General features: G+C 41.5%; 6 protein-coding genes and 1 non-coding gene across 7 annotated transcripts; 4 read left to right on the forward strand and 3 right to left on the reverse strand.

Moving 5' to 3' along the window:
- Positions 1–891: 891 nt before the first annotated feature.
- On the forward strand, positions 892–1,569 carry BCR41DRAFT_375142 (hypothetical protein; the record flags this gene model as incomplete). The annotated part of the gene is given in 3 exon segments (XM_022026921.1): positions 892–1,098; positions 1,118–1,252; positions 1,309–1,569. 3 exon segments carry the CDS (start codon positions 892–894, stop codon positions 1,567–1,569), a joined length of 603 nt encoding a protein of 200 aa, XP_021876286.1.
- Positions 1,570–2,450: 881 nt separating this feature from the next.
- BCR41DRAFT_t141 lies at positions 2,451–2,531 on the reverse strand. Its single transcript has one exon. It is a non-coding gene; the product is annotated as a tRNA-Ser (tRNA).
- A 3,081-nt stretch (positions 2,532–5,612) lies between these two features.
- BCR41DRAFT_426150 (ABC transporter type 1, transmembrane domain-containing protein) lies at positions 5,613–11,421 on the forward strand. The gene is made up of 8 exons (XM_022030689.1): positions 5,613–5,899; positions 6,044–6,328; positions 6,430–7,333; positions 7,422–7,571; positions 7,676–8,385; positions 8,492–9,289; positions 9,378–10,174; positions 10,336–11,421. The coding sequence occupies exons 1-8, from the start codon at positions 5,861–5,863 to the stop codon at positions 11,321–11,323; spliced, it is 4,671 nt and encodes a 1,556-aa protein (XP_021876287.1). The 5' UTR covers positions 5,613–5,860; the 3' UTR covers positions 11,324–11,421.
- Positions 11,422–11,553: 132 nt separating this feature from the next.
- Positions 11,554–13,609, reverse strand: BCR41DRAFT_342410 (P-loop containing nucleoside triphosphate hydrolase protein; the record flags this gene model as incomplete). The annotated part of the gene is made up of 6 exons (XM_022022288.1): positions 13,459–13,609; positions 13,224–13,329; positions 12,909–13,104; positions 12,476–12,810; positions 12,150–12,393; positions 11,554–12,030 (listed from the first exon to the last, which is right to left on the reverse strand). The coding sequence occupies exons 1-6, from the start codon at positions 13,490–13,492 to the stop codon at positions 11,554–11,556; spliced, it is 1,392 nt and encodes a 463-aa protein (XP_021876288.1). The 5' UTR covers positions 13,493–13,609.
- A 177-nt stretch (positions 13,610–13,786) lies between these two features.
- BCR41DRAFT_390178 (hypothetical protein) lies at positions 13,787–15,127 on the forward strand. Its single transcript, XM_022028194.1, has 4 exons — positions 13,787–14,248; positions 14,373–14,534; positions 14,628–14,787; positions 14,902–15,127. Exons 1-4 carry the CDS (start codon positions 13,904–13,906, stop codon positions 15,081–15,083), a joined length of 849 nt encoding a protein of 282 aa, XP_021876289.1. The 5' UTR covers positions 13,787–13,903; the 3' UTR covers positions 15,084–15,127.
- A 2,078-nt stretch (positions 15,128–17,205) lies between these two features.
- Positions 17,206–19,354, forward strand: BCR41DRAFT_390179 (hypothetical protein; the record flags this gene model as incomplete). Its single annotated transcript, XM_022028195.1, has 3 exons — positions 17,206–17,499; positions 17,571–17,685; positions 17,917–19,354. Exons 1-3 carry the CDS (start codon positions 17,406–17,408, stop codon positions 19,352–19,354), a joined length of 1,647 nt encoding a protein of 548 aa, XP_021876290.1. The 5' UTR covers positions 17,206–17,405.
- A 499-nt stretch (positions 19,355–19,853) lies between these two features.
- Positions 19,854–20,997, reverse strand: BCR41DRAFT_426154 (hypothetical protein; the record flags this gene model as incomplete). The annotated part of the gene is made up of 2 exons (XM_022030690.1): positions 20,560–20,997; positions 19,854–20,446 (listed from the first exon to the last, which is right to left on the reverse strand). The coding sequence occupies exons 1-2, from the start codon at positions 20,741–20,743 to the stop codon at positions 19,854–19,856; spliced, it is 777 nt and encodes a 258-aa protein (XP_021876291.1). The 5' UTR covers positions 20,744–20,997.
- Positions 20,998–21,948: the final 951 nt, after the last annotated feature.

Genomic DNA, 21,948 nt, shown 5'->3' on the forward strand with positions numbered 1-21,948 from the left:
ACAGAGGGCAAGCGGCTGAACGAAGGAAGAATCGCTCAATCCATGTGCCCTGTGCTTTGAGTCGGCAATAATACGATGGCTGTGCTGTGTTACTAAAGGTTTAATTTTTGAATGAAAGCACTTTTGGGATATAATAAACGCATCGAACAAAGTTTGAAGAACATACCGTGTCGAAGAGTTGCTTGGGTCCTAGATGATCGAACGTATATTTTTTTACCTCTTTTCACAACAAGTATTGCAATTCCCTTTGTTTCGAGATTACTGAAGGACAAGTCCAAGATCCTGGTGGCTATAAACTGGGTATTGACAACGGCAACAGGAAAACTAAGTATGTTTGAAGGAATATACGACTTTATTATATTTTTTTATTACTCTATTAGACCCATTTTTTAATTATTATACTGCGTTTTTTACATTCGCGATGATAAGAATTATTAATCAGTTACTGTAGTTGCACTAGAACGTACAGAATTTGTTTTACGATATTCTCTAATGACTAGAAAAAGTGCTTGAAGCTCAAAAAGCGATGAAAAGAAAGCTGTACATGGTACATGCAGTGCAATCATTGCCGGTTATTAATTGAGTAAATAGGATCGGAAAAGGAAAAAACACGATCTACGCCGAAGAAGAAAGCCTGAGATTAGCACAGCCTTCATTCACATCATGTAGAAAGGGAGAACGTTTCTTTACTCTTTCATCACCCCTGCATCAATCTTTAAGCAATATTCACATCAAAAGCTTGGGCTATATAAAGGACAATTCTTTCTCTCTTTGATTTTTATCCTCATCCTCTTTAACACAACAGTCTCAAGCTAACAACCACACCAGCATCTTCCAAAAAGTGTTTTTAAAAAAAAAAAAAAAAAAAAAAAAATACGCGTTCCTTTTATAATGGCTCACGAGTCCTTCGATCCCTCTCAAGCCGCCGTCTTCAACGAGTTTAGCCATAAGAAGGATAATACCTTTGAGGTTTGCTACTTTGCTATCCACGGTTTCGCCACTGTCACTTGTCCCATCCTCGCAGCCGCTGGTGCAAAGCTCACCAACATTTCCCCTGACGACAAATGGCAAAAAGAAAAGGCCAAGGCGCCCTTTGGTGTCATGCCTTTTACTCAAGGAAATTTCGGCCGATGGCAAGACTGCCCTGCAGGCTGCAGAGCCTGATTCAATTGGACGTTACTTGGCTCGCAAATTTGGTTTCTATAGTTCCAATTTGTTTGAAGAGACTGCCATCAACACCTTTGTCTCTCAAGTCCTTGATGTGGCCTCAAAGATCGCTCTTTATTATTTTGCTGTCATGCATGACAGGGAGCTTCAGGAGGAGAACAAGTGCTGATTGAAGGCTCTATCATCACTTGGATCATATACAATGAACAGCACTTGAAGGATAATGGAAGCAACGGTCATTTCGTTGATGATAAGTTGACTTATGCTGATTTCAAAGCCTACTTCCTGATCTACGCTTTGGAGTTCATCACTGCGAAGAAGGATTTGATCCTGCACGAGAAGACCCTTGCTATCTGGAAGGTCAAGGAGGCTGTTGACTTAGATCCTTCAGCAAAGGCTTGAAGAGCCTCTGGAGACTACCAAATCATTCCCAGGACAATGCTAGAAAACTTGGCTACTCTTAAGAGTTAGCTCGAAATGAATATGTGTATATATAATAAGTAATCACCAAATGACAATAAAAAGACGTTCTATATCATTTATCTCATTATTTTACATTTGATCTCTAATAGTGCTAGTCAGCAGCAATAGAATTCTCCCAAAAAAAACTTAGCAAGTGCTTAATAAAAGGATTTATCTATTTGGCAGCCCATTGCCAAATATAGTCAACTTTCAAGACTCTCTTTGGCAGCCCAGTTGCCAAATAACATTCATTATTTACTTGGCAGCCTACCCAGCGTTATTTGGCCTCTAACTATTTTTTTTTTTTTTTCATTCCTAGGAACCGTATATGTATATAACGCTCATACTTTAAATTAATAAAGCTCCCGTCTTCTACGTCAAAGTTATGTGTAGTGACATTGTCTTGTCTCATTTAGAAAACTAATGACTTTTTTTTAAGTAGGTCGCTCATACAGTTTTGGAGGTGCCATTTGGAGATCAATGCCTATGAGAGGTTTTCGCTCGGAGCAAACGCGTCTCACCTGTTACCTAGACGTCTTCAATAAATCATTCCCTAGCCGTGTACATTGAAGGCTGTTTTGTGAAGATGTCATCGCCGCTGCCCTTAGTACCTCCGGCGGCATTAGCTGTGCAAGGCAATGTATCTACAGAACGCTGCTTGTTTTACCACTGATGTTATGACCCTGTTATCAAAAAAAAAAAAAAAAAAAGAAAAGTACTGTATTTGGCAGTCCCCAGAAGTAGGCTGCCAAATAGATTAATCCTAGTACAGATACGTCCTTTCATAGGAATTACTTCGAAAAAAAGAGGCAAAAGTATCGCGTCACCTGCAGGGTTCGAACCTGCGCGGGAAATCCCATACACTTAGCAGGCATACGCCTTAACCACTCGGCCAAAGTGACATTCGATTCTGAGTTTCAAATCATCATTACAGAATATATGATAATAATGATAAAGCACGTGACTAATTACACATTTACTCTGAAAATGAGCTCCTTAAGAAGAAATAGTATGATGGATATCGGTGTATTTGCAACTTTAGGAATGGGTCAGGAGAAAGGGCGACGCAGCTAGCTTTCTGAGCGGCGGCCAGCAAGAGGAATATATTATGCTGAGCAAATTCTAGACGAGGATTCGTCACTCAAATCCTGGAATGAGGTACGTACGAAAAGGAGAGACCCAAAGGCATCTCCAGCATGGTTCCACAATGTTCAAAATGCCCTTCATGAGTCCCTTTACACACACAACTTTATCGAAGTATGGTGTAGAGACAAAAAGAACATTCTTCAGAGACTAGACGAAGAGGAAGAGGGAGATTTAAGGGAGATCCAACAGCTAAATGAGGCTGAAAACAATGAGAGAGCAGAGGAACTACTCACAGAAGACAATATGTTGGAGGAGCAGCCACTGAGGATGATGAGGATGATATATAAGTTACCTCAGTGACGTGGAAGAAGACCCCAGAGAGCCACTTGATCCCCTAAGTGTAGAACAGCGGGAGGAAAGAGAAAGAAGAGCACAGTGTTACATACAAGAGGGTATGCAGGAGTATGAAGGATACACTGAGTCTGATCGCGAACTCCAAAAAGAATACTTGCGAGAAAATTTTGAAAAACACTGGACTGTCCAAGACTTGTACCACGGTTTGGTGCCGAAGGAACTGATACAAAAATGGAAGACGATCTTCAGAACCACAGCATCGATCTCAGGGTACATTGTTTGCCGCTTTGTCAAGTCAATCGAGGAACTCGGCAGGACTGAAATCTGGAACAGACGCTGCAAAGTCACCGTCAACTGGGAAAGAGACAATGGTATCACCTCTGTGAGCAAACGCGCCAAGGGACGCAACTGTGTTGGGAGGCACAGACGTAGCAGAGGTGAATTCTTTGGCTCTCACCAGGGACAACGACGAACAGCAGATGTGAAGGCGATCAGGACTGAGGCAGACCGGCGAGTGGCGACAAGCTACCGGCAGCAGGTGGAATTGGCGATTATGGAGCGCCTGGAAAGCTGTAAATTTTTGATGATTGAGGACAGCGGCTAAAGGATGACCTTCGCGCACAACAGGCCAAGTAGGGAGTAGAGCCGTGCCACAGGTCCTCTGGGACCAAGAAAGTCTACTCAATGCTGACGTGGTTTATGAACAGGATGTAGTACTGTGGCAGTATGACGATGCGGCTTCGGCCGATTATTGGATACCGCTTTATTTGCGACCCCAGTAATGGGGCAACCCCTTGTTATCAAAAAAAAAAAAAAAAAAAAAAAAAAAAGCTTTCTGAGCGGCGGCTCAGACAGGTCTAGAAATCTTACATGACCTCATGGGGCCTCGTTATCAAAAAAAAAAAAAAAAAAAAAAAAAAAAGGAGCTTATACAGCATGAGGATTGATTCAAGATATTATGCTGGACAAGTACTTTTTCACAAGCACCATTGCACTATGTTGGTACAGCCTGGAAGCCAACTAAATAAATTCTACATGACCTCATGGTTCTTTGATATCAAAAAAAAAAAAAAAAAAAAAAAAAAAAAAAAGCGTGGAAGTCAAAAATCCCGCTATCGATAATTATAATAAATATGAAAAGAAAAATGCTGCGTCCTTAAGCTGTGCACCTTTCGATGACTTTGCATTATACGCGCGCTTAGTATATATCACTGATTTACTAATGAAGGTTTCTCATCTGGAAAAATAAATAAATAAATAAAGACTGCAAGAGGACAGAAAAGGCATGCGTGTTCCTTGGCTTGCGTGTTTGGGAACAATATCAATCAGATACAAATGTTTAAAGAATGCTCTCTTTCTTTTTTTTTTTTAAAGGTGTGCGTGTATGTTTGAGGGGCGATCACAGTCTAATCACCATGAAATTTAAGGTTGTACGCGGCGTTGTAATTTGCGCAGCTTTTCTTTGGATCAGAGAATAAAACATCTCGGATGAGGAAGTCTCCCTATTTTTGCCTCTCTCAATGCTGTTCAAGATTCTCAAGGTGTCAGGAAAGATGTCACTTAGGTAGAAGATGTATACGTTCTACAGGTCTTTTTTATTTATTTTTTCCTTTCTCGCTCCATGGTTCAGTGTGATTGACTATTGGGAGATCGGGAACTCAGTAAAACAATTTTAAAAGAGAGCAATCTATTTTCTATTCCCGCCCCTCCAATGTGCGGTGCTCTAGGTTTGAATAGGCTGATTATTTTTTTTGTTGCCTCTTCTGTTTCCACCCGTAGAGAGGATTGAACATGGTGCGACAGCGAACAATGAATGGGAGACCCGTTTTTTTCAGGAGGCGATTGAGGGTGGATACAAAGATTTTGCTTGTATATGATCTGTGCACCACACAAGTCTAATGACAAGACTGTTTTCTTCCTAAACTTTCTTTGAATTTGTCATCACACAAAGCGGAAACCACAGTTAGTCTGGTTTCACAGGACAACAGAATTAAGGGCGAAGCGACTCTTTCGTTCTTGCGCAGATGTCAAGATGAAATGGAAAAAAAAAAATCGTAATTATATATAATTGTTGTTAGTTGTAGCTGTTAGCTGTAGCTGTAGTGCTTTCAAGTCAACAGCATTATTATCAACTGGAGGAAGTAGTTAATGATGATAGATGACAGGTTCTGACATATTCATATAGATATACATGTAAACATATTGTCTGATGAGGCCAGATGATGCCACTTCAACTGAGACGCTCAATTGACGATCATTAGAGCTATTTGGGAGAAATATTTTGTCATTTCTAAAAAAGTTATCGATTGGAAAAAAAAAAAGGTGCCACGCAATTTTTGTATTAGAAATCAAAACGCAACACCCCAAACAAGGTTGTTGCGTGGTCTATCTTGTATTCCGCTGCTCTTTTTTCTTCTTCCGCCTTCTCTCTGTGAGCTGCACTGTATATTTATTTGTCTTCTTGATGTCAATTGATATCATCGAGATCAAATATAAATATCCAAGTTTTCTGTTTCCCTTTCTTTCTTTTTCTTTTTTTATTGCTCTACAGTTCGATCCAATTCTCGCCTCTTCTGTGTCTAAACCATATTATTTGGCTTCACAAGGATCCCGAGATTTGTTTTTAATATACCCTCTGCTCCTCTCACATTCATATTTTCTCAAGTTCACACTCATTCACCAGTCAACTCATTTGATCAAATCATATCACTTTTTCATACATTCATCAATATACCCTCATACATTTTAAAGCGTAGTTGTCACTCTTCCACATATTTTCTGTCTAGACAATATGGGCGCTGAGGCCTTCTGTCATGACCAAGAGGGATGGGTAAGTTTATTATCTATCATTTCCAAGCTCCTTCCCTTGATTTCTCTTTTTCATTAAATGGAGAATAAAACGTATTTTTTGTTTACCATGTGCAAAATCTGACACCGGCTTTTTTTTTCCGAATTGTGATAAAAAAATATGAAGGGTCCGACGAGCAGTCTTCGACCAAGTTTGACACCATGTGTCGAAAATACCATCCTCTTGACATTGCCTTCACTGATCTTGTTGATCGCAATGGTCCACACTACTTTCAACATGTGGCGATATGGAAAACCTCATAATCTGGGCCGGACCAATCTGATCTACTGGCCAACCCAGTTTTTCATGTTGGCAAGTATTGTAGCCTTGATTGCTAGGGCAGTCTTGCTTAAGCAAATGGACTATGCACCCGCTACGATGTTGAGCACCATCTCTCTTATTGTTGCCTGGGTAAGTCATATACCACGAAATGAGATAATGCATGCACTACGTTTTTTTTTTTTTTTTTTTTTTTTATTAATGTCTAACTCTTTGATTTTTATTAACCATAGGCATCTGCAATCCCCTTGAACTACTTTCAACATCAACAAGGCGTCCGCTCCAGTGACCTGATATTCGCACTCTATTTCTTCTCGATTGTTGCTTCAGCTATTAACATCCGCACTATGTCCTTGATCGGTCAGACACATGAGGACCAATTTGTAGCTTTTGTCACCTTCTTTGGCCTTAATATCCTCGGATTTATCATCGAGGCTTTCCCTCGTGGACGGACGCAGGTTCAAAAGAAGAGTCAAGTTGGCCGATTTGAGAAAGCTAACTTGGCCTCTCGTATTTCATTCAATTTTCTTCAACCGATTATTTCCAAGGGTTACAAGGTTCCATTGACAGCTCAGGATATCGATGGGATGGCTCCTGAGAAGCTCAAGACCGAGCAGAGTTATCAGAGGCTGAACACTCGTTGGGAAAAAGATGTAGCCAAAGCTGTGGCAAAAGGAGAGAAGCCTGACTTGTTTTGGACCATCTTGAGATCGAACCTTCGAAGCTGGGGTCCTGTGATGTTTTTCCGTATTGTTGCCTCCACATTCACATATGTGTCACCAACCTTGATGGATGAACTCTTGGGATTCATTGGATCGTATGCGACAGAAACACCCAAGCCTGTCAGCTTGGGTATTATCCTAGCCTTTGGAATGTTTTTTGCGACGTTGTGTAACTCATTCTTCATGGCTCAATACTTCCAAACGTCCATGAACATTGGTATCGAGGCCAGGACAGCATTGATCTCAATGATCTACCGTAAATCTCTCAGGCTATCCAGTGCTGCGAAACAGAAATCAACCGCTGGTGAGATCAACAACCATATGTCGGTCGATGCAGAAAGATGGGCAGATGCTACTAGCTTCATGCCCATGTATATTTCTATCCCTTATGAGCTTGCGATCGCTCTTTGGCTTTGTAAGTTCTACTTGTCGTTGTTTCTATCATTAAATATAGAGAGCGCAATGTTCTGACTTTTTATTTATTTTTTTATACGATTTATTAGTGTATCGACAAATTGGATGGAGTGTGTTTGTAGGATTTGGTTCCATCATTGCTATGATACCTGTTCAAGGTCTAGTGGCCAAGGTCTTTACTGCCGCAAAGTCTGGAAAGCTCAAGGCCATGGATGAGCGTGTCCGTCTCATGAATGAAGGTAATACACTTAGGGGGTTTTTTTATTTTTTTTTTTATTTTTTTTTTATAATTATATATTTTATCATATACTTATTTTATTTGATTTTCTCCTGTGCGACACAGTTCTATCGGGTATCAAGATCATCAAACTCTATGGTTGGGAAAACTCCTTCATTGAGCGCGTCCGCACTTTCAGGAATCGTGAGATATCAATGCTTCGACGGATTGGCACTGTCTTCTCATTCATGTCCATCATGTTTTCTGCCATGCCTTTAATCGTTTCTTTGGTGTCGTTTGCGGTCTATGCATCTGTGGGTGGACCCAATTTCACCCCTGGAGAAATCAGTCCTCAAAAGATTTTTGTCTCGATTTCATTGTTCGCCTTGTTGAACCGTCCTATTGGAATGTTGTCTCATATCATTGCTTTTACCATCAATGTCAAAGTGGCTACGACTCGTATCCAGAAATTCCTCTTGGCAGAAGAAATCGGCCCATCTGCTACAGAATCCATCAAGACCTTACCAGAGGATCCTTCTGAACCTTTGATCCAAATTAAGGATGCAGTCTTTGCTTGGGAACCTGAGGGCCCTGAAATCGAGACTGAAAAGGAGAAGAAGAAACGAGAGAAAGAAGAAGCCAAGAAGCAGAAACAAGCTGAAAAGGAGGCTCGCAAGGCTGGTAAACCCATTCCTGAAAAACCTGTACCTGTCGAGAAGGATTACGGTCCAACTTTGACCAACATCAACTTGACAATCTCTCGTGGAGACTTGACTGCAGTCGTTGGAAGAGTTGGACAAGGAAAGACTTCGTTGTTGAACGCGATCATTGGCGACGTAAGTATCTATACCGCCAGCAAATTATTACAATTTTTTTTTTTCTACATGAAAACATGAATTACTGGAACTGACTTTTTTTTTTTTCTTTCCCTTCTAAACACAGATGTATAAACGTCAAGGAAGTGTTAAAGTGTACGGACGCTTAGCTTATGTAGCGCAGTCTGCTTGGATTATTAACGCGAGTTTGCGAGAGAACATTATCTTTGGAAACACGTTTGATCAGGAACGATACGATCATATCTTGATGGCTTCAGGACTTTTACCCGATATTGCTATGCTTCCTGCCGGTGACATGACTGAAATTGGAGAACGTGGTATCAATCTGTCAGGAGGCCAAAAACAACGTGTTTCATTGGCTCGTGCTGCTTATGAAAATGCAGATGTCTATCTGTTGGATGATCCTCTCAGTGCAGTCGACGCCCATGTAGACAATCATCTTTGGCAGCATTTGCTCGGACCTCAGGGATTGCTCAAGGATAAGACTCGAGTCTTGGTGACGCATGCGATCCATCATCTCGAACAAGCAGATCAAATTGTGGTGATCAAAGGTGGCGAGATCACTGAGGTTGGAAAATATGATACATTGATGGAAGCAAGGCAATCGTTTTATCAGTTAATTACGGATTACTCTGTGAATCAAGGCAAGAAGCGTAAGGAGAAGAAGGATAGCAGTAACGAAAACGACGATGAAAGTGACACAGATGCGGCTTCAGAAGACGGAACCGATAAAGATGCCACAACGGTGGCAGCCAAAAAGGACGACAAGGCTGAGTTGATTGCGGACGAAAAGATGGTTATGGGAAGCGTCTCCTGGGGGGTTTACAAGATCTATGCTAAAGCCGCTTCTTACAAATTTGCATTGCTTGTTACAATTCTCTTCATTGTCGGCCAGGCTTTGCAGGTAAGGAAGAAGCGATTTTTTATTTATTTTATTTTACTTTGTCTATTCTTCTATGGTTCATTAACCGACGATACCCCCTTCTATTTAGATTGGAACCAACGTATGGCTTAAGCATTGGACATCGGTTGCAAGAGAGAGTAACCGCCCAGTTGGTGAATTCTTGGGGGTTTATGCAGCACTGGTGTTTGCAGTCATGGTGATGAACGTCGGTGCCACCTATACGGCCATGGTCAAGGCAGCCATCCGAGCCTCCACCCGCCTTCATGAGAATCTATTGACACGGCTGCTACGTTTACCCATGTCCTTTTTTGATACAACTCCTTTAGGTCGTGTTGTGAACCGATTCTCGAGTGATATCTTCTCAGTGGACGAATTGACTCCTTGGAACTTTATCAATGTCTTCATGTGCGGAACCTCAGTGTTGGGTACTATTGTGGTTATTGCCATCACTACGCCTGTCTTCTTGGCCGTCGTCCCTCCCTTGTTTATTGTCTATCTTCTCGTTCAGACTTATTTCATCCATACCAGTCGTACTCTCAAACGTATCGAATCCGTCTCAAAATCACCCATCTATCAACATTTCAGTGAAACCTTGGCGGGTGTGACCACCATCCGTGCTCTAGCAGCGAATGAACGTTTCATCCATGATAATGCTGCCAAGGCCGATACTGCCGCCAATGCTTATTTCTCTTGGGTTGTCACCAACCGCTGGTTGCAGATTCGTCTCGAAGCTCTAGGTTCAGTCGTCGTGTTGGCTGCAGCTTTGTTTGCGGTCTTGAGTCGAAACTCGCTCAGCTCTGCCAACGTCGGTCTTGCATTGTCGTATGCTTTGTCAGTCACTCAGGATATTACTTGGCTTGTCCGTTCGTACTGCGATCTTCAAAAGTAAGTTTTTTTTTTTTTTTATTTTTTTATTATTATTATTATTATTATTTTTAAATATTATTATTATATAAATTTCCATTGTAAAGGAAAAAGGATGAGAAACTAAAATGTGTCCCAACTTTTTTTTTTTTTTTTTTTTTTTTTTTTAAATAATACTTTAGTCAACTGGTTGCTGTTGAGCGTGTAGATGAATACGCCAACAAGAACCCAGAGGCACCTGCAGAGACAGATGTTGTGTTGCCGGAAAACTGGCCCAATGAGGGTCGTGTTGAATTCAGGAACTACTCGACACGTTACCGCGAGGGTTTGGATTTGGTGATCAAGAACATTTCCTTTACAGTTGAACCTGCTCAGAAGATTGGCATTGTTGGCCGTACAGGTGCTGGTAAATCTTCGTTGACGTTAGCTCTCTTCCGTATCATTGAAGCTGCCAACAGCCACTGGGCTAAAGCTAGTCATAATGGCGCTGATCTGGATGCGGACTTAAGCAAGAAGGATATCACCAACGAGAAGGCTGTGGATACCTCGGATGTAGAGAAGATCACTGATTTAGAGCAAGTCCAGGTCGAGGAAGATGGTGGATCTATCTGGATTGATGGTGTTGACATCTCAACAGTTGGTTTGAATTATCTTCGTCAGCACTTAGCCATCATTCCTCAGGACCCAACCTTGTTTGTTGGAACTGTCCGTGAAAATTTGGATCCATTTGAGGAATTGCAGGATGCAGATCTTTGGGAGGCATTGGAGCGCGCTCATTTGAAGGAACACATCTCTTCCTTAGCAGGCGGACTATCTTTTAAGGTCTCCCAAAATGGTGATAACTTCTCAGTCGGTCAAAGATCTCTTATTTGTCTGGCCCGTGCGTTACTTCGTAAGACAAAGATTCTGATCTTGGACGAGGCCACGGCCGCTGTGGATGTCGAGACCGACGAACTGATCCAGCGCACAATTCGAAAGGAATTCAAAGACCGTACCATTCTTACTATCGCTCATCGTATCAAGACTGTCATGGACTCGGACAAGATCTTAGTTCTTGAAAAGGGTCGTGTTGAAGAATTTGAGTCACCTACAGTCCTACTTCAACGTCCCGATTCGTTGTTTTACAGTCTTGCTAAACAGGCTGGAGAGATCAAGGACACCGATGACTAAAAAAAAAAAAATTGACATTTATCATTTGCACGCTTTGCACATTATCCAATACCATCTATTTGCTTTTTTTAAAACACCTAATCAAAAATACATTTTTTTATTTGCAAACATCATATTACTGCTACACACTAATAAAATCATTTTAATCGCATAATTGCTCCCATGTGCTAAAACTGTCCTAAATGGCAGTAATTTGCTTGCTTGACATTGCAGAGCGATGCTTTATACATTCAAGTTTTCATATGTTTCTTGATAAATTCTTCCATTCGATCCATCCGTGCGCTTTCTTGCTCCGCCAAGGTTGGACCATCCTCTTGGCGCAGATCCGTAGGGATTTTGTGAAGGTCATGATCATAAAACTGCGTGATTTGTTGCATTATCTCATAACTCTTTTCGTCGTGAATGAAGTTGACGCAGACGCCAGTCCGTCCAAAACGTCCAGTGCGACCCATCCTATGGACATAGGTGGTTGTATCAGCCCTACCATTAGAGGCTATAGGTAGGTCATAGTTGATCACCATCGTAATGCGTTCAATATCGATGCCTCTTGCCAACAAGTTTGTGGTAATTAGCACCTTTGTTTGAGCTGTACGGAATTTTTCCATACGAGCGTCACGTTTGTTTGGGGATAGGCCTCCATGAACGAAAGAGACATGGTGACCCCTTTCAGTCATTCTTTCTGTAATCGTTTCGGCTACAGCACGTCGCTATGGCAATAGGATTAAAATGTCATTTATAAGGGATGTAACCAAGAGACTCTCACTTATGCCATAACATGCGAGTTGAAAAAAAAAAAAAAAAAAAAAAAAAAAAAGGCTCAATATACCTCTACAAAAATGATGCTCTGAGAGATGGTCAAGATGCTATACATGGCAACTAGGACCTTTAATCGATCCTCTTCGTTTTCACAATCAACATAAAACTGAACCACATTGGAAAGCATCATCTCATACGTCTGTAGGCGTATACTGTTCGAAGGTGCACCTCCGAGAAAATCATTTGCAAAGCGAATGATTTTGTCGTTCCAAGTGGCGGAAAAAAACATAAGCTGGACGTCTTTTGGGAGGAGCCTGTAATTGTATCAGATTGATCAGATTGTAAATAATTTTAATTTACAGCCGCTTAAAAAAGGTACTGATGTATCATTTTTACCTTTTGATAACTTGCACCTGCGAGCCAAGGCCTTGAAGGTCAAGCATGTAGTCGGCTTCATCAAGAACAAACATTCGAACCTTGGATGCTTCAATAAATTTCTCCCTTATCGTAGTACTACGACGTTGCTCGAACGTCGCATAAGGAAGGTATCGCTTGAGCCTATCTTCCATTGTTCCAGGGGTCCCAATAAGGATTTGACCCATTATGGGTTCTACAAGAGAAGCTTTTTCGCGGACGACTTCGGTAATGACAACGCTTGTATACTTGGCTAGCATTCTCATCACTTCAACAATCTGTAAAGCCAATTCTCTTGTAGGCGCTAAGACGATTGCCTAACAGCAAAAAAGTGACTTTGTTATTCTTTTCTTCACAAGGACAATAAGACCCGGCTTCCAAGGTAGACCGACGGCATTGATATATAAATTTTTACCTGAGTAGAAGGGTTGTTAGAGTCGATGCGACTCAAGATAGCTAATGAAAAGGCCGCAGTTTTACCGGTACCTGATTGAGCTTGTGCGATGAGATGCTGTGGTGGATCCTTCAGTAACAAAGGCAATGCATGCGCTTGGATCTTGGATGGCACTGAAAAACCACTATTATATACACCTCGAAGAAGGTCTTCTCTCCTATGTGATTCTCTCCAATTCAAGAGTTAGATGAGAGTTGTATACATAAAGCAGCGGTAAACTATAAAACCATGATGGGAGCATTGAAGCTTCAGACTTAAGAGTGGTTCAAGGCATACAGTTGTAGTTGCTCGAACGTGGTGGCAGACTGCAGAGGCGAATCGGGGTTCAGCTGTTGGACTTTGATATCATGGGCTAAATGTAATGTCTTTAGCTGTGACGCCGCTACAAGTTTGATCAAATCACAAGACACTCTCAACTTATTAGTTTCATCATTGTCTATAAGCAGCTTAACGTCATTTTCTGTCAATATTATATGGATTCTCAAGCACTCGATTGCTTGGGGTCACTCACTCTTATCGTCTAAGGATCGGTCGTCTAGATCCATAGTGAGAGAGCAGAAGGAAAGGTTCAACGGGTTGTTATAATGATCACTGCTGTATTGAGGAAGTTTGAGCTATGAAGTATGAACCAGTTTTCGCGTCAAGGATTTCCTAAAGGATAGAAATGTGGGATGGAAAAAGAACAAGGTAAAAAAGACTTTTTGAAAAGGAAGAAAGGAAACATTCTACATGAACGAGCTAGAAAGGGACGCGTTCATGTTCACGTGATTGTCGCGCCCCGTAGGCCAACGAGCACCTGTGCTTTGCAGCAGGTTATGCTGAGGTCTATGAGTTCACTCTAACGTCAAGGCAGCCCAAAACAAAATAGATGCAGTTTTAGCTTATCGTTGCTCTTTAACTTTCCATTCTCTCCTCCCTTTTCTTGACTCATTCTCAGATTCTTCATCACTTCAGACATGGCATCCAAATTCGCTCTCAAAGTCGGTTCGCGGTCCATTCCATTAGTTGCAGCTTCAGACAAGATCAATCTTCAGGCGGTGTCAGAGTTCAAACCGCTTCAAGACTGGGCAAAACTGTTGGCAAAAGAGGAAGCAGCACCAGCAGCGACTTCTGGCAATGACGCTCAACAGACTGGAGATGCTTCTCAGTCTGCTGATAAACAATCCAAGATTCCTATCAAGGTTGACAAGATTGAAATCAGAAACGTAGAAAATTTTGGTTCGCGTGTTGGCTTCGTCAACCTAGCAGTTGATGCTGAACTCACAGAGACTGGCCAAAAGCCCCCAGGGCTTGTTTTTATGGTAAAAATACATGAATGTCTCTTTTTCCTTTTGTTTTCGCCGTTAGTACGGGAATAGGGACTGACCAAGATTATTCGTAATCCCATGTATTTGAAAAAAAAAAAAAAAAAAAAAAAAAAAAAAGCGCGGTGGAGCAGTTGGAGTGCTTTTGATCATCAGATCCAAGAAACCATCGGGTGGAGCAACCGAGCACGTAGTGCTCACTAAGCAAGCAAGGCTCGCTGTCCCATCTTTTGCTTTTCCAGAGATTCCAGCAGGCATGTTGGATGGTAGTGGCGACTTTGTGGTATGCACTGAAACACTATATAAAAAAAAGAAATGCTGATGATCGTTTTGTCCAATGAAGTGATTCCTAAACCTAGTTAGTCCTTACATACAGGGTAAATGTGCAGATGAGCTCAAAGAAGAATGTGGCATCACCCTTGAGCACGACAAGTTGATTGATATGACACAACTTGCTTATGGGTCCGATTGGAGAGGTGTCTACCCATCTGCAGGCGGATGCGATGAGTTTCTGCGGTTGTTTCTCAGCCGAAAAGGTGTGTTCCAAAAAAAAAAAAAAAAAAAAAAAAAAAAAAGACTTATTTCAAAGAATCTAATGACTGACAATGCATTCGTTTTCGTGTTTTTTTTGATGTTTATTTTCAATATAGATATGGAATGGAATGAACTACAAGCGTTAGAGGGTCGTCTCGGGGGGCTACGCGACCATGGCGAGAATATTACCTTGTCATTAGTTGAACTCAAGGACGCGTACAAGGCTGCACCAGATGCCAAATTGCTTAGTGCTCTGGCGCTCTTTAACGCACTGAAGACCGAAGGCAAGATCGAGTAGATAGTCTTTCCCTCTTCATTGTGAATAATATTAATATAATGTACATGTATATTGCTCTATTCAACACGAATTTGTTCAATTGTTTGTTTGTTTGTTTCTTAACCAGAGCAAAATGATTAATGAGCGAGAGCTCAAAAAAAGATGACCAATCAAAAGAATAAGTGGTCGCGCGCTAAAACATGGTATGCTCGGTCTCCAGCATGGCTGGGCATAACGTGCTCTTTTGCGCCCACTCTTTCATTTATCGAGGCGTACAGTCATCAGTGTGGAGCAAAAAAAAAAAAAAAAAAAAAAAAGAATGATGCGTAAGAATCTGAAAGCAGCCGATGGAGGAAATATAAAATGATTCGTTATTCCAGACATAAAAGCAAAGAGGACTAATTTTTACTATCGCGATTTTGATACACAGTTGTAAAGGACATGACCATTCCAACAACAAACAGAAAGCACGGCGGTGCACTAGCCAAAGACTGGGTCACGAAGGCATGTGCGGAAAATAGCACGATTAATCATGACATGATAAGAGAAAGAGCAACATTTTGAATTTCAACATTTGTTGTGGTTGCATATCTTTTCTTCAATGATAAACAAACAAAATGAAGAACTGGCATGTTCATGTGTAAATGTGCTAGACTCTTTTCTACGGACCCATGTCTACGCCCTTACTTTGTCCCACGTTCGTTTGGAGTGACCATGTAGTGCCTTTTGTCCATGCCCTATTCCCACTCTTTGTGTTAAAGTGCTAACGGTCAAACTGTCAACATGAACAAATACAAAAGCATCGGTGGATGCTGAGAGAAGAGTTACAGGCCTGTAATCAGTCCTTCTCTTGCACGCGCACGCTTCTTCTCTTGTTTTGGCTCTCATCCAGAGGGTAGAGTAGAGTCAGAAAGAGCTTTCTATCTTTTTGTTTGTTTATTTGTCAGACTGACATTACACGTTACAGACATCTCTCTTGTGGTTGCTGATGTGGTTGTGAACCTTTCTCTCTCTCTCTCGCTTTTCTTCTCTTTGTTCATTGTCCTTCATTCCATCAGCTTCATTTCGATTTGCTCTTGCTCTCCAATTTGATTGTTTCAGCATTTGACAAAGAAAAAAGTGAAAGGGAGGTTAAATGCGCCCTGCATTAAGCTGTTCCTGATATTTTTTTTTTCTATCCTTCCCAGCCAATCCCAGCCTTACTCCCGCTTGTTTATTCTCCCTTCCCTTCTGCTTCCTCTTCATTCTTTCACCATTCACTATTCACAATTCATTATTCATAATTCATAATTCATAATTCATAATTCATAATTCACTTCATAATTTACAATCACCTTGAATGCTGTGCATGCATTGCCTCAACTTTATACACAGCCGCACCATGTAAAAATTTCTTGCCTGCAACTTCAACCTCAACGCCTTTTCCTGCTCTCTAGACTTGTGCTGATTCTTTTCTTTCTTTCTTTCTTTCTTTCTTTTATTACCACTACCTTTAATTACTACTCTACTTCTGTTCACGGCTACTGAAAACGCTACGTAATTGCATAGTTGCATTCCTTCGACTCTCAGCAACGAACAACAGCCTTCCAATTTGCTAGGATCAGTCTTTACAGCTTCTCCACATTCCATTAAAACTCTTTTGGTCTAGCACAACCTTTTCAAACAAAAAAATTGATCAATATCGGATGCGTGCTCAACCTGTCATAAAGAGCCATTGGGCGGTGGCGCCTCTTCTACTTGGCATCAGTATAGTATTGGCACTGTCCAAAACATCCGTGGCTGCAAATGCTGCTACTGCTGTAATACCTGTAAGTGAATTAATACTATGCCACATCCACACATGCGCACCATCATACATGCAAAAGCACTATCCGCACCATGTAACGAATCATGAACTCAGTCGTTTTAGCGCCCAACAACGCGAGTACAGAATCTTAAAACACCATCCGAAAGCCGTTTTTTCTTTCTTTCTTTCATTTTGTCTTTGTGCAACGCGCGTGTCATTGAGCCTATCATAGTTACATACCTACACTTGTGATATCTCGCCTGTAAGCATGTCTATCATATATACTCATCTTCATGGCTTTCCACAATTTTATCCGATTACATCGCAAGCACAGTTGCTTTTTATGGTGGCTACACTGGATGTTTTTCCATCGATTCATTTCATCATCTCTATTGAGGTTGACTTGAGAGCCATGAACAAAGTTTTTCTAGTTGGTTGAAAAACAACCATCGTTGTCCGGCTCTCACTCTTGTGAGCTTCTTTTTCTTTCCTCTTTTTCGTTCTTACCCATTTTTCATTATCGGCCTGTCCACTGACTGCTTCTCTTTTTGCTCCACATGTACATTATGCAAAGACAATCATGTATCAGTAAATGTACATTCCAGACCCTTTCTAATTTTGACGATCGTTGTTGTGTGAATGTTCCCATGTGTCAGTGCATTATTTCACAAACTTTTTCCCGTGCTTACTCATTTTTGCGTCATCTCTCTGACTTCAGGCAGGTGCAGAGGCCCTGATCAATCCCAGTGCACGCACGGCCAATTTCGGCTCATTGGCTCCCATACCTGAAGCAATCGAGATTGAGATTGAGATACCCACACTCTGGGGACCTGAGAAGTCAGAACCTAGGGACGCCCCTCCAAAGCCAACATCAACATCAACATCAATATCAACATCAACATCAACATCAAGGACAATGGCAAGGCCCACATTAAAGCCAACATTAAAGCCAACATCAAAGCCAACATCAAAGCCAACATCAAAGCCAACATCAAAGCCAGCATCAAAGCCAACATCGAAGTCAAAGACTAAGACAAAGACAAAAACAAGCACCCATTCGAAGGACAGACCTAAAAAGACCAGGACTCCTGTAGAACCAACGGAGACTACAGGAACCAAGCCAAGGAAAACTCAGACCATTACAGCAACTCCTACCGGCCGATCTGTTCTTCCTCTTCCACCTTATAATACCCAATCCACTAATACTCCTACCATTGCAACCATCACAGTCCCCGCCTTTCCTTCTTTACCCACAGTTGTCATTACGACATCTCCCGACTCACTGTCCTCAGATATTCTACAGCCAAGCATAACAAATATCTTGACTTCTGCACCCTTCACTACCACGGGGTTGGACACAGCACCAACGCTAATACCGAATGTCACCACCAGCGCTGCATTTCCAAGTGTATCAGACGGCAAAGTATGGGCGCCTCGGACGACCAATTCGCAGAGTCCGGCAGATGTACTCTCCAGTATCTCTTTGACAATTTCACTTGATCCTAAGCCTACTGAGAAATCAACCACCATAACCGTTACTACAACGGCACTTACCATGATCACGACCACAACAATTACTGCGGTGCAGCCCTCCACCACATCACATTATACCCGACGAACCAAAACCACAACTCCTTGGTTACCGAGCACAATTGTTCCAGTCGTCCCTACTCAAACTATTCCTATCCCTTCACCAGGCACATCTCTACCTGAGGTGGTGATCCCTGATCTCCATCCTGATATCCCACCTAATTCGATCAAAGTCCAGTTGAGGCTTGAGCATGTCTCTTACGCTCAAGTAATCAATAACGGTGTCCTGGCTGCACAATTGGTCTCATTTATCCCAGCACAGCTAGGCGAAGTGCTGAGTGTGGATCCGGGCTTGATCCTTGTGCTAGCCATTCGAGATGGATCCATAGAGGGTCAAGGGACGTTGAAAAAGATGAGGAAACGTGCATTGGTGACGACCAAGAATGTGGAGGATGCTATTCTGGTTACGGTGGCAATTCCTCGAGCACAGTACTGGACGCTGAGTGAGTTGGTCAAGGATAAGAATAGTACACTTTATACTCCTGACGGAGATACTTTTGGGCAATATTTAGACCCCACATTCCCCTTGAGCAGCCGGCCTCCACCAAAAGGAAACGGGGGAGATAAGAATGGAGGTGACAGTGGTGGCGATGGCGGTAATGGCAATGGCAAGAACAGGGGCGACGACGAGGACAGCGGCTCTTCAGCTGATCCATTGACAGGGGCCTTGCCTGGTTCAGTAGTCAATGATAGTAGTAATGGCAGCGATAACAAAAGGCCTGCCAACAAAGGACCGTTGATTGGATCAATTGTTGGATTGGTAGCATTAGCTTATGTTGCCATTGCAGTAGTTGTGGTCCGTAAGTATAGGAAAAAGAAACAAAGACAAATAGAGCGGGAGGCTCTTCAAAGGAGTATTTCATCCCCGATCGAAATGCAAGGCAGTTCGAATGGATGGGGAGGTTGGTACAGATAGTCTGTATTAAATATGCCGCCCACTCTTGAAGTCCCTGTGAATGCCATCAAGCGCGAGTTTTCAGAGATCTTCAGCCTTGTCCTATTCCCTTATTTTATTCTTATTCTCCCTTTTTTTTTTTTTTTTTTTTTTTTTTTTTTTTTTCTTGCACTACAAGAATAGCTTAATAATTTATGACCCATATACCCTTTCTTCAAAGAGACTAGAAACATCTTGACGCCTGAAAAAAGGCAACCAACGTAACTATTAATCTAATCATTAACAATAAAAAAGATCAAGTCAAGACAGCAAGTTTGATTTTATCATTTTTTATTATTGCTTATTGGATTTAATATACATCAGGAAGGAGAGTAGAGAAGGTATCAAATATGGGCTTCAACGATGAAAAATGACTCGTGAAGGGAGTGGGGAAGGAAGGGGAGAGTCATAAAAAAGATAAAAGAGGGGAAAAGGAATCCACCCCTTTTAGTTTCAGTTTTTCGGATTACATGCAATTGAATTACTTTTCATTATTGGGCGCATTAATGAAAGCATTGGAAAAGTATGACGACGACGACGACGATGGGCGCTGAGGGTGGGGCGCCAAGAGAACAGCAAAGCTCGAGCAAGAATTGGATGATGAAGATCGTACAAGGGCTGGAGCAAGAGATGTTGTTGAGAATGAGGCTACAGTTGTGGTTGCAGTTGCAGTATTTGTAGCATTGTGAACGTTAGTCCCGGGAGTCCCGGGAGGAAGATCAAGGTCCTCACATGGCAAGAGAGCTTCATATGCAGGAGGTGGCGATGCTTCAGCAGCAGCGACGTTTCTGACATTCGCATTAGAATGGGCGTTAATATTGCTATTGCGACTCAGGATTGTAGTCGCGGTTGCAGATCCAGTTATGGAGTGTGTCCGTGGTGTAATAAAGTAATACCCTTCCCCCCGGATCAAAACATTTGAAGGCACTATGGGGCCAGTCGCAGTAGCCTGTCCTAGACCTACGCCTGTCCCCGCTTCTGCTCCTACTCCTACTCTATGTTCTTGCAGTATACCGGAGCGCGCGCCGAACACTTGAAGGTCTTGTAGATGGTTCAGATACATAGGTGGACAACCTTTGTTTTTCAAAAAAAAAAAAAAAAAAAAAAAGGGTGTGAGATTTAAAGTTAATGCATTTTAAACACAATTCCAACCTTCATAAACTTTAAAGATGGTCAATGCAACTTACTCTCATAGTCAAAGTTCTTAGTTGCCTGTCGTCTGTACTTGCGTTTAACAAGGACAACCCGACTAAAATAAATAACTGCAACTAAGAAGCCGATGAAGAGTGTTGCATAGATGAAAACATTTGAGTCAAAACTTGTAGTTTGGTTTTTAGTTGCATTGTTGCTGGTATTTTCAGTATTATCCATTGTTGTCCTTTTTTTTGTTTGTTTGTTTGTGATTGTAGATAATGAATAAATAAGGGGAAAAGATGGGGGGTATGATCAAAGAGGATCAGGGCAGTGAGGTGGCATGAGGTATAGCTCTATGGCCTGTTTGGATATAGAGATAAAGAGGTGTTAAGTCGAATGGATTTTGAATGATGTAGTGAATATTATAGTGATGAGACTTGATCAAGCAGGAAAAAAAGCGAATAGATTGATGTATTAAGTAAAAAAGTGAGTGGAAAAGAGCGAAGAATGAAGAAAAAAAGAAAAAAAGGGAAGAGAAAAATGACAAGGTATAAATATGTATACAGTGTAATAACAATCCTTATCTTTTTAATAACGGCCGAAATTAGTGAAGATTGAAGGTAGAGGCATGTTTAAGATCGAGAACAGCGTAGATCTAATCCTTATGTGCTTCCCCTGTTGTACGCAATGCTTGATAAAAAAAAAAAAAAAAAAAAGGGCTCCCATGGTCGTGCATGGATAGCAAGCACCTTCAGCCTGCGGCCGCATTCCCCTTTTTCTCGCCCTTTTTTTTTTTTTTTTTTTTTTTTTTTTCTTGCTGATTCAACTCCCTTGAAAATTAGTAAAAAAGAAAAAAACGAATAAGTTGCATAGACCATTTATAGCCTTTTCTTAATGGAGAAATAGAGAACTCTTGGCAAAAAGACGGATTAGAAAGGAGAAGAGAGGGAGGATATGGGACGAAGATTGAATGTGGATTATGAAGGTTGAGTGGTTTTCTCCCCCTCTTTCTGAGCGGATCAAACTTGTATATATTTAAATGAATCTAATATGACATAAACGAGCGTCTCGGTGATGATAGAAAAAAAGAACCCGAGTATCTATTTTCAGGTTCCATGCCTCCCTGCTCTGCTTCCTACTGAAGAAAGTGTACAGTATATTGGTTTTGGGTACCGAGAGCCAGGGATTAGGAAAATAATAAAATTTGTAATGCAGGAAAGCATGAAAGGACTTTGGTTCACTGACGAAATACGAGATGAGCCGTTCTTAATGCATTGAGTTCCTACTTTTAATTAGCATCAAGGAAATGAAAAGCTCGAGGCTTTTTTATTTTCTTTTTGTAGTACATAGTGCATGGAGCATCAATTGAACGGCCACCAATTGCTTAAATAAATTGCCCAATACAGAGCAAGCGAGCCAGATGATGGCTGCCTTCGTTGCTG

The sequence above is a fragment of the Lobosporangium transversale genome, assembly GCF_002105155.1.
Source record: "Lobosporangium transversale strain NRRL 3116 chromosome Unknown BCR41scaffold_61, whole genome shotgun sequence".
Taxonomy (NCBI): Eukaryota; Fungi; Mortierellomycota; class Mortierellomycetes; order Mortierellales; family Mortierellaceae; genus Lobosporangium; species Lobosporangium transversale.

Bases quoted from the DNA above. Each gene is read 5' to 3' on its own strand.
- BCR41DRAFT_426150 (XM_022030689.1), top strand. From the start codon at position 5,861: ATGGGCGCTGAGGCCTTCTGTCATGACCAAGAGGGATGG. The intron at 5,900-6,043 runs GTAAGTTTATTA...AAAAATATGAAG, and splicing joins GTCATGACCAAGAGGGATGG to GGTCCGACGAGCAGTCTTCG. The intron at 6,329-6,429 runs GTAAGTCATATA...TATTAACCATAG, and splicing joins TCTCTCTTATTGTTGCCTGG to GCATCTGCAATCCCCTTGAA.
- BCR41DRAFT_390178 (XM_022028194.1), top strand. From the start codon at position 13,904: ATGGCATCCAAATTCGCTCTCAAAGTCGGTTCGCGGTCCATTCCATTA. The intron at 14,249-14,372 runs GTAAAAATACAT...AAAAAAAAAAAG, and splicing joins CCCCAGGGCTTGTTTTTATG to CGCGGTGGAGCAGTTGGAGT. The intron at 14,535-14,627 runs GTATGCACTGAA...CCTTACATACAG, and splicing joins ATGGTAGTGGCGACTTTGTG to GGTAAATGTGCAGATGAGCT.